Source organism: Asparagus officinalis, chromosome 2 (genome assembly GCF_001876935.1).
Source record: "Asparagus officinalis chromosome 2, Aspof.V1, whole genome shotgun sequence".
NCBI lineage: Eukaryota > Viridiplantae > Streptophyta > Magnoliopsida > Asparagales > Asparagaceae > Asparagus > Asparagus officinalis.
Genome location: NC_033795.1, coordinates 1,816,131 through 1,827,201, shown reverse-complemented (window position 1 = coordinate 1,827,201; position 11,071 = coordinate 1,816,131). Strand labels below are relative to the sequence as shown.

General features: G+C 39.9%; 1 protein-coding gene and 1 long non-coding RNA gene across 2 annotated transcripts in view; both read right to left on the bottom strand.

Annotated features, from left to right (window-relative positions):
- Nucleotides 1–1,211, bottom strand: part of LOC109829864 (RHOMBOID-like protein 1) — a 15,542-nt gene extending 14,331 nt beyond the window's left edge. Inside the window, exons 1-2 of the mRNA XM_020396930.1 lie at nt 1,033–1,211; nt 242–405 (exon numbers count right to left, since the gene is read on the bottom strand). Coding sequence (XP_020252519.1) covers nt 242–405; nt 1,033–1,154 — 286 coding nt within the window. The 5' untranslated portion in view covers nt 1,155–1,211. The remainder of the gene's footprint in view (nt 1–241; nt 406–1,032) is intronic.
- Nucleotides 6,224–7,730, bottom strand: LOC109829865. Its single transcript, XR_002244148.1, has 3 exons — nt 7,691–7,730; nt 7,461–7,540; nt 6,224–6,396 (listed from the first exon to the last, which is right to left on the bottom strand). It is a non-coding gene; the product is annotated as an uncharacterized LOC109829865 (long non-coding RNA).

Here is an 11,071-nt window from a genome sequence, read left to right as displayed (position 1 = left end):
AAAGAAACACCCAGCAATTAAGTGAAAATTTGTTGATTTGCAACTAAGGCTGGAAAGAAAAAAGGGCAAGAGGGGTGCAAGTTCAGCTGTTCAGTAGTTCCTCTTTTCTCTATGGTAAGAGGGATTGGAGATACGACATATCCAATAAGTTACTCTATTGCATTGGAGCAGCACTCTGAGTTTGATCATAAAAGGCTAAATAATGCTAGTGATTAAGATGAGAGTTGTAATTGCCACATACCAAATCCAAATTCTTGTTCAAGGCGAATTCCGATAAATAGAAGGCTCAACATATTGGCAAGTATATGGATAAGCCCAGCATGTAGCCAATTGCAAGTGATCAGGCGCCATCCTTGGTGCCCATGAACCACTTCAGTCACATCTAGAGCCCCCATCTTCTCTAGCCTGGAAGGTCAGATGCAATAAATTTATTTAGTACTCTGAGCATCCAAAATTAATACACGAACACTGTAAGGTCCATTTTAAGTATAGAGCACCCATAAATAGTCAAAATTGGCCTTTGCTCAGGGAAATATTGACCAAATTAATCCCATGTCAAATTTTTGCACAACATATAAATGCATAAATTATGAAAGAATTATAATTAGACATTATTAGATTGCAGAGTTTCAATAGAAATCAAAATATGAGCAAGAAGAAATTTTGTATATTCATACAAACTTCATCCTTACAGTAATGGCTTCATATCAACGTTAAGGTTTTATTCATGACTTTTCCCTATAGCCAACATACTTACCAGTTCACAACCACATAAACATAAATATGTGGTATTGAACACTTGATAACAGATTTATAGGAAAAAAAACAATAATCATAAATTTAAATAATATTTACATTGAAGCAAGTAACAAAGTATTTTACTGAAGGCTTTATTCATGAGGACATCCATACAGGTACACAGCCACAAAAATTACATAAATGTGTAATACTGAACGCTCGAGTAAGATATTTTTAGTAAAAATAGTAAATTAAAATAGAAACTTGCATTAAAGTAAATAACAAAGTACTTACGTGTGAGGTGAAGGTCCTAACATCATATTCTGGCTCCTAGGCTGAAAGGCAAACCTCCCTAGAAATGGAGCGAAACACGAACCATAATTCCTTGGACAGTTATTAATGTACATTGTGATCATGAAAATTACAATATTTGCCACTACAAAAATGGGAATCAGCCATGGGGTCTGTTGATAATAGTGTATTGTAGTGGGTTTTAGTCCCACATTGCTTGGGAGAACAAACCTCACACTCCTCTACTTGTATAAATATATGTGCACACTCAATATTCAATTCAAGGGAAATTTACCCAAGATTCTCTCTCTCTCTCTTACTTTAACATGGTATCAGAGCTAGGGCTATTTCCCTTTCAATAAAATTTTTAACGCTTTTGCGTTCTTTTGCCAAATCTTGGCCTTATTGCTTTGCAGCCGTTTAATGTTTTATTTTTTTTATTTTTATTTTTAATTATTTGGCGTTCATCTGCCAGATATTTTGGCCTTGTCGTTTTGCGGCCTCTTAACGCGTTTCGCGTTCTCGTTTAACCTTCGGGTTCTATTTTAAACCTTCGGGTTTCATTCTAACCTTCGGGTTCTATTTTAACGGCATTGTCGTTTCAAGACCGTCTCTCGGTCTCAAATTAACGGCATCGTCGTTTCAAGCCGTCTCTCGGCCTCAAACGAACGACATTAGTAACAGCATCTCGACATCTTAACGTCTCAAGATTGCTGTTATGGCTCCTTCAGAGAAGATTCCCAAACCACCTTTGCCCCTCAATGATCAAAGTGACTGGGCAGGGTGGTCCACCATTGTCACCAATGCCTTGCGTGGCGCTGGTTTGCTTGATCATCTCACCAGTACGGGACCAGTTCCACCGTCCATCAGCACTGTTGCTTCATCCAGTACTATTGCCTCTGGCAGTGGTGATGTCGATCTTCAGACTGCTCGTGCTCTCTATGTCAAGGAGAGTTCAGAGTGGCAATTGCAGGAATTTCGTGTTATGGATTATCTCACTCGCTGTGTTGGCTCTGGTCTCACTGTCGAGATTGGCTCGCTTCCCTCTGCTCAGGCCATGTGGACTCGTCTCACTGAGCGTTTCACTGAGTGCTCGGGTGCACGGGAGGCATATCTTCTGCAACGCATTTCTCTACAACGCAAAGGTAGTTCATCTCTGCAGTCCCATTTTGGACAAATGCAAGCTTTTTGGACAGAGTTACGCTCCATGCTTCCTGGACGTAATTCCACATATGAAGACTGGCTAGCCTGGTACGAACGGCATGAGGTGCATCAATTGTTTCAGTCCCTTCCTGAATATTCAACTATGGCTGATCAACTACTTCACCAGCCTCAATTTCCGACTTTGGCCTCAGTTATGGGAGCTCTCACTGCTTATGAGACCCGGCAGCAGACAGCACGACTCAATTTGTCAACAGACACTCCTACCTCTTCACTCGAGACTGTTTTGTCTGTACCTGTCACTGCTCCTGTTATGAATTATACTTCTCCACAGGCTCCCTCTCCACAGGCTCGATCTAAGCTCTCTTGCAAATATTGTAAGAAGGAAGGACACCGCATTGAGACATGCTTCAAGCTTCATCCTGAGTTACGTTCCTCAGGTACTGGACGTGGTCGGCGACCCCCTCAGTCTCAACCCTCTCGTACACCAGGATTGTTGGCCAATGCTATACCTTCTACTACTTCAGACTCTACTATTCAAGCTATTGAAAGTCTTCGCCGTCAACTTGATGCTTTTCAACATATCACCTCTACATCCGCCGCACAACTCTCTGGTATGCATTTTGCTGGTTCTTCAGCTAATCCTTCAGTCTCTGGTATGAATGATCTCTGGATTTTTGACTCTGGTTGTTCCTTTCATATGACTTGTAATGCCTCACTTTTATCCTCTGTCTTTACTTCATCCTCTCTTCCTCCTATCTACACAGCTGCTGGACAACCATTGTCCATTACTCAGTATGGCTCTATTACCCCACAAAATGATCCATCTGGTCGTCTAACACTTGGTCCCGTCTATGTGGCTCCACAATTGTGCTTGAATTTAATTTCTATTAGCTCTTTATGCATGGCGGGCCTGTTTGTCTCATTTTCTTCTGATACTTGTATTGTGCAGGATCCACAGACGGGCAAGACGGTTGGGGCGGGTCGTAGGAGGCACAAACTGTATTTTCTGGAATATCTTCACCTTCCAGAGTCCATACGTCCACGTTCTCTTGTTGCTTCTCTTTGTTCGTCAAAACCCTCTACCTCGCTTCCTGCCAATTTATGGCATAGACGACTTGGTCATGTGTGTAATAAAAGGCTGGAGAGTCTTATTCAGTCTGGAGTACTTGGTCCTGTATCATCTAGTTCTAGTATTGAGTCATGTGCTGGTTGCAAATTGGCTAAATTCACTGCTTTACCATTTAAAATGAGTACATCTGTATCCACTTCCTTATTTGATTTAGTACATTCTGATATTTGGGGGCCAGCTCCTTTGCCTTCTTCATCTGGCTACTTATATTATGTTAGTTTTATCGACGATTTCTCTCGTTTTACATGGGTTTACCTACTTAAGAATCGCTCTGACGTACTTACTGCTTATCAAGCCTTCACTGCTATGATTTTCACTCAATGGCAATCTCGTATTAAAGTTTTTCGTTCTGATTGTGCCAAAGAGTACCTATCCTCTGCCATGCGCTCTATCATGTCCTCTCATGGGACTATCTTTCAACAGTCATGTCCCTACACTCATGAGCAAAATGGTGTTGCTGAACGCAAACATCGTCATATCCTCGATACTGCCCGATCAATGCTCATTTCTTACTCTGTTCCTCGTCGTTTCTGGGCTGAGGCTATTCTCACCGCGACTCATGCCATTAATATCACTCCATCTAGCTCTCTTTCCGGTGCTACTCCTTATAGTCGTGTTTATACTCATCCTCCCCGTTATGATCTAGTTCGCGTTTTTGGTTGTCGATGTTTTGTTTTTCTGCCATCTCACGAACGTGATAAATTGTCTCCCAGAGCAGTTTCTTGTGTTTATTTAGGAATTAGTTCAGAACATCGAGGTTATCGTTGTTATGATCCCGCAACTCGTCGAGTTCATATATCTCGTCATGTTCAGTTCGAAGAGGATTCTCCATATTATTCTACTTCTGATGACTTTAATTTCCTCCACTCTACCGATCATGCTTCCCCGTCCACTGCATCACCCACTTCTTCACCTCAATTTTCCTTTCGAGATCTCCCTGACATCTCTCCCTCTCCTTCTGTTGACTCTTCCTCACCTGAGTCTTCTCTTACACCATCTAATCCATATCCTGTGGACACAACTCTCACTCCAGAAAATACTGTTGATCTTCATGCACCTGCGCCAGCATCTCCCCCGCCTGAGGTTCCTCTTGCTCTTCGTCGAGGCAAACGCCCACATGTCATGCCTGCCCGGTATGCTTCTGTTACTTCTTATTCACCTATCTTTCATAACTTTCTTGCTGCCATTCATACTATTGTTGAGCCAAAGTCCTTCCAAGAGGCAGTTCAAATTCCAGAGTGGCGACAAGCTATGGCTGAGGAATTTCAAGCATTTCAGCAAACTCATACCTGGGATATTGTTCCCTGTCCTCCTGGGATCTCTCTTGTTGGCAGTAAATGGGTTTATAAGGTCAAGTTTCGTCCTGATGGCACCATTGAACGTCGAAAAGCTCGTTTAGTGGCTAGAGGTTTTACTCAGCAACAAGGTATTGATTATGAGGAGACCTTTGCTCCTGTTGCTCAGATGCCCACTGTGCGTACTCTCCTTGCGGTCGCTGCTGCTCATCGTTGGCCCTTATACCAGATGGATGTCAAAAATGCTTTTCTTCATGGCTCTTTATCAGAGACCGTATATATGCAACCGCCTCCAGGGTCAAATATTCCTCCGGGACATGTATGTCTCCTTCGTCGTGCTGTTTATGGTCTCAAACAGGCACCCCGCGCTTGGTTTGAGTGTTTTCGCGATGTTGTGCTCAAAGCGGGCTTTATAGAAAGTCATCAAGATGCTTCTCTGTTTGTTCGCACTACATCGCGTGGCAGGGTTTTATTACTCATCTATGTAGATGATATGATCATTACAGGTGATGATATGACAGGTATACAATACGCAAAATCTCAGTTGCAACAACAGTTCCACATGAAGGATCTTGGATCTCTTCGGTATTTCCTTGGTCTAGAAATTTCTCAAGGCCCGCGGGGTGTATTACTGTCTCAACAGAAGTATCTCTCAGATATTCTAAATCAAGCTGAGTTAACTGATAATACAACTGTCGATACTCCACTCCAGCAGAATGTCAAACTTTGCTCTACTGACGGTGAGCCTCTATCTGATCCTACCCGATATCGACATCTTGTTGGTCAGTTGGTCTATTTGTGCATCTCTCGACCAGATATCTCTCATGCTGTTGGTATTGTCAGTCAATTTGTTAGTGCCCCACGTTCTGTACACTATGCTGTCTTATTACGGATTCTTCGGTACCTCCGGGGTACTAGCACTCGCTCACTTTTGTTTCCTGCTACATCTAAGTTAGAGCTTTGTGCATATTCTGATGCTGATTGGGCTGGTGATCCAACTACCAGAAAGTCTACCACAGGTTATTGTATATTTCTTGGTGATTCCCTTATTTCCTGGCGAAGTAAGAAACAAGATGTTATTGCTCTTTCCAGTACTGAGGCAGAGTATCGTGCAATGTCCACAACAGCTAAAGAGATTATTCATCTTCGTCGCCTTCTCAGTGATTTCGGTATTTCTGTTACGACTCCTACTCCTCTCTACTGTGATAATAAGAGTGCCATCCAGATTGCTAATAATCCAGTATTTCATGAAAGGACCAAACATATTGAGATCGACGCTCATTTTGTCCGTCACCAAGTTATCAAGGACAAGACAATTCTACTTCCTCATGTTTCATCCGCTGACGAGCTTGCAGATTTCTTCACAAAGGCCTTACCTGTTCATCGGTTCCAGTTTCTTGTACGCAAACTCACTTTGTTTGATCCAACATGAGTTTGAAGGGGGCTGTTGATAATAGTGTATTGTAGTGGGTTTTAGTCCCACATTGCTTGGGAGAACAAACCTCACACTCCTCTACTTGTATAAATATATGTGCACACTCAATATTCAATTCAAGGGAAATTTACCCAAGATTCTCTCTCTCTCTCTTACTTTAACAGGGTCCATTGCTCCAGAGATTGGATCTCTTCCTGAATTGAAGAAGCAGCAGGAAAGGGATCACGATTAAACGGATAAACCAACTTATCGTTCCCTCGTGTCGGATGAACCTTGACCTCAATCGTGGTAGCCAGAGGAGTTTCCTTTCCCATCTCTATACTATCTTCTTTTGCAGAAATTGCCTGAAACGGTGAGCAAAAGAAGCTCTTGAAGCAAAGAGAGGAAGGTTAAGGAATCAAAGAGACCTGTACCTAAAGACAATGTAGAAGAGTCTAAGGGTATAGGAGAAAGAGGAAGTGGAGTTATATTGCTTCAATGCAAGGCATTCATGCACTCGGAGATTCTTTAGGAGACATAATTTGGTTAATTATGTGTGAGTTCAGGTGTTCTACATAAGAGTACACTTTAAAGCATTTTAGGTTTTTTTTAACATCATTAATGAGAAGACAAATACCTATAAACAAACAACTTCTGAATTTCTTATAGGCTATGGAAACAATTCCAAGGATTTCTGGATTTTTTTGTTTTTGTTTTGAAGTGTATTTTTCAATGCATAACCTGCTCTACCTGATTTTTGGACCATCATAACCATCAGGAAAATTTCATAAAACAAAATCTCATGTGTGGTAATTGTTCAATGTTAATGCCTATAATAATTAGAAATGGTAGTTAACCATGATTAAGGGTTCTACCCCATGTGCAACGACTTGAAGGGAAGTCAAGTATGTCGTCATTCAATTTGATAAAAGAAATGATTCTTCTGACTCCAATGCAAGCCGACATTGCCTATTCTGGAGAACTTTTCAATGATTCCAAATGCTAGACAGTTTCTTTCCTTTCCCTTCTACAGAAAGCTAATACTATTCCTATCACAGTGTTTGCTGATTAAAGGTATGGATGACTTGAAAAGCAAGGATATGAAGATTCTAATAAGGTTTCATGTTCTAATAACATTTTTGAAAGAGAAAATGTTTCTGTCACTCTGATTCATAATTTTATACTTCTCCGGGAAAAAGAAAATAAAACTTCAGCATAGATCAAATTGTCATACAGAATATTCAACTCTTTCACACATGCAGTAAACTAAGGCTTAACTTTTTATCCTGTTATAACTTATTTCATAATTTTGAATCTATAATTTGAACTCTGTATTTTAAGTAAAGTGGAACTCAGCACAAAAATTGATGTCATCGCTCCCTGTTTCTCCAAAACAATATAGTTATACGATAAACCAGTAAAATCTTACCTCTGCTCTTTCATATAATATCGGCTTCTCCTCATCAGCATCCATGCTGAAAGCAGGTCCAAATTAATACTCATTTCATTCTGCATTTTGTCAAAACAAAAGGAACAATGGTCATATACAATTCAAATCCCAAACAAAGAGGGATACAAAATATTACGAATAAAAGACAAGATACCTTGAGCATCCACTTTAAGTTCTTATAGTAATCAGGGTCAATAGCAAAATCTTACCTTCACTCATAGAACTTTTCGTGAAAGATTGATCATCAAGAAGTTGGCCATCAAGGAGAGCCTTGCCAACCTGGAGAAATAATTATAATGTCAAACCAATATCAGAGCAGCAGGCTAGTTTCCAAAACAGCAGTAACTATTCTTACCACTCATCCAACAAACTTGAAGTTAGACAATTGTTCTGTCTGGTAAACCGAGTTAGTATTTGGCTGAAAAGTTGAATCATTTCCCATTGTGGTGAAAAGCAAGGCACCCTTGTCGAAATAACACCGGACAACGACTGATACCATTGCCCTGTAGGCCCTTCAGATTTTGAGGCGACTCATCGGAAGTCGGTTGAGCGAGTCTTCCAGAATTTAGGCTCTTCTCACCGAAATTCTCACCAGACAGTGATGATGATCCTGCTGATGCTTTACTTTCCCACTGCGGCGAGAAGAATGATTTCTCAAGTAACCTTGAGTTACACCGAATGAATGCATTTAATAGCTTTCTGTGCTTTTCTGAGAACTTCAGAAATGCAACATTTTTCTTATCAACTTTTGAAGAAACCACCGGCGATCTTTGATTACCAGACAAATGTAGAGTATCCAGTATCTGAAGTTGGTGCAGTATCAAGCTCTTAGGCCACCTCCTACTGTTCAGGCCTTAGCTTCTCACAAGTTACAAAGACAGACTCAATGTTCTGGTTTCCTGCTAAGCATTTGCACTTGTGAATGTAGAAGTTCCAACCATCGTGGCCAAAGCTGATCTTGGCTCCGAAGAGCTTTCAATTTTGCTGATGAAATTGCTCAATTCCACCCACAAGGATTCTAATGCAGCATTTATTTCTAGCATAGTCCTAATCAAGGATCCTTCTTCGAATATAATACAGCAACAAGAGAACTCAATTCCTGCGGAACTCGCAAAATTGATGTTTCATTGGTAGAAGATGTAGTGAGAAGAGCCTTCTCAGCATCTTCATATAAATGCAATTCACTCATTGCAGACATCGTTAGGTTGTGCGTTGAGCTGGAGAAATAGCCACTAGCTTCTTCAACACCTCAGCCACAAGACCATACGCATTATACGACTATCTGCAATAAATTTAAAGTAATAGCTTCTTCAACACCTCAGCCACAAGACCATACGCATTATACGACTATCTGCAATAAATTTAAAGTAACTGTCAGCATATAAAGTTCATATTATACGAGAGAGAACAGGCATGAATGATAGAAGTAAAATGAATCTTGAGTTTTATAATATACGATATGATGAGACCCGCTAGTGAATGATGTACTAAATTCATTTACCCATCTGCAGGCTATTTCAACTTAAATAATAGCTACAAGTTGAGGAAAAAGGTATGATAAAAATCGATGCAACAAAATATGTCATAGCTTTCTGAGGACAACATTATATAGTTACAATTGATGTTACATAAAAATGATGTTATCTGGCTCCACAATACCAGCAAAAATGTGCATTGTAGATTCCAGATAAAAATAAAAATATATATAGCCATGTGCGGAATCTGTAGTAAGAAACTGGGCTTTAGATGATAACTTCATTATACAAGGATGCCAGCTTCCCATTCTAGCAGCTGTCTTCTTTTTAGCAGTCTCTAATTATTGATGAAACCTGACATTCCATGAATATGCAGGTAAGAATCACAAAGATAATGTAAAGTCAAAATCGCCTGCAAGCATGAAAGGTGAATATTTGATACAAGTAGGTGAGGTATATGCTTTTCATCAGAAGCACAGGCAACTTATTAACTGTGCATAGATTAAATAAAGCAAGACTACAGCTTTTCACAGTCAATAAATGATGAATTAGTGACTGGAATAACGTGTCTATGCTAGAAAGGTGTACAAAGTTCAGTTCATAACCAATAGTCGATATTCATTTGTTTTAGCTGACTGAACAGAAAGCATTTTAACATATGTCCCTATATACGCAAAACATATGGCTCAAACTCAACGAGCCCACCCTGCTTTGGGCATAGAACCACAAGAAGCATGTTTTCAAAATCTGCATCTGAACCTCTTTTGGAGTTCTTTTTTCATCCAGCTTGCTTTCCTTCAGACCAAAATCATGTTTTTATGCATATTTTCAATCCTTTGTTCTAACATGATGAGCTACCTGATCCACTTTCCTAAGGTCTCTCTTTTTGTCCTTTTCTTTTTTCCATCAATGAGTTTCCACCCAGCAATGCAAGAGCTTGCTCAAGAACCAAGAGCCAGAAAGTCAAACATTTAGATCTCCAGAACACAACATTACATAATAAACTTCTTTTTATCGCCTCAGCGATGTGATAATAAGATCCAACCTAACAATATAGACCAACTATCAAACATACGATGGAGGCTATAATAAGAAAGTATACACTGTTTATCATGGTGACACCAAGCTACACATATTATCCAGTATTGATAGTATTTAAAAATATTATCCAGTATTGATAGTATTTAAAAATATACATCCTCATGAATTGCAAGTCCCAAGGATGTACACTGCAAAGTGCAAATATGTACAGTTTGCTGATGTCATAAGTTTTATCAGTACGATGAAGAATGCCAGGAAAAGGAGAAACAAAAGAGAATATATAAGACGTGTGAATGGATCATAGCAGAAAGATCAATGTGTTTCTCTCCACTGGCAGGTTAGCTATACTGAAGGATCATTTAATGAAGGATTAAAGTTGAAACTGTAGGCGTCAAAAAATGCTGATGGATATCCAAATACAGCTTAAAAGGAGATCATCCAAAGATCAAAAGAACATAAGAAACAAGTGTTTGCTGTCTCGGGCGCCAGACAGTGTTTTACTGTATCGCCAGACAGTCTTTTACTATTTCGAGAGACAGTGTTTTACTGTTTGGAGAGACAGTCTTTTACTGTTTGGAGAGACAGTCTTTTACTGTTTGGAGAGACAGTCTTTTACTGTTTGGAGAGACAGTCTTTTACTGTTTGGAGAGACAGTCTTTTACTGTTTGGAGAGACAGTCTTTTACTGTTTGGAGAGACAGTCTTTTACTGTTTGGAGAGACAGTCTTTTACTGTTTGGAGAGACAGTCTTTTACTGTTTGGAGAGACAGTCTTTTACTGTTTGGAGAGACAGTCTTTTACTGTTTGGAGAGACAGTCTTTTACTGTTTGGAGAGACAGTCTTTTACTGTTTGGAGAGACAGTCTTTTACTGTTTGGAGAGACAGTCTTTTACTGTTTGGAGAGACAGTCTTTTACTGTTTGGAGAGACAGTCTTTTACTGTTTGGAGAGACAGTCTTTTACTGTTTGGAGAGACAGTCTTTTACTGTTTGGAGAGACAGTCTTTTACTGTTTGGAGAGACAGTCTTTTACTGTTTGGAGAGACAGTCTTTTACTGTTTGGAGAGACAGTCTTTT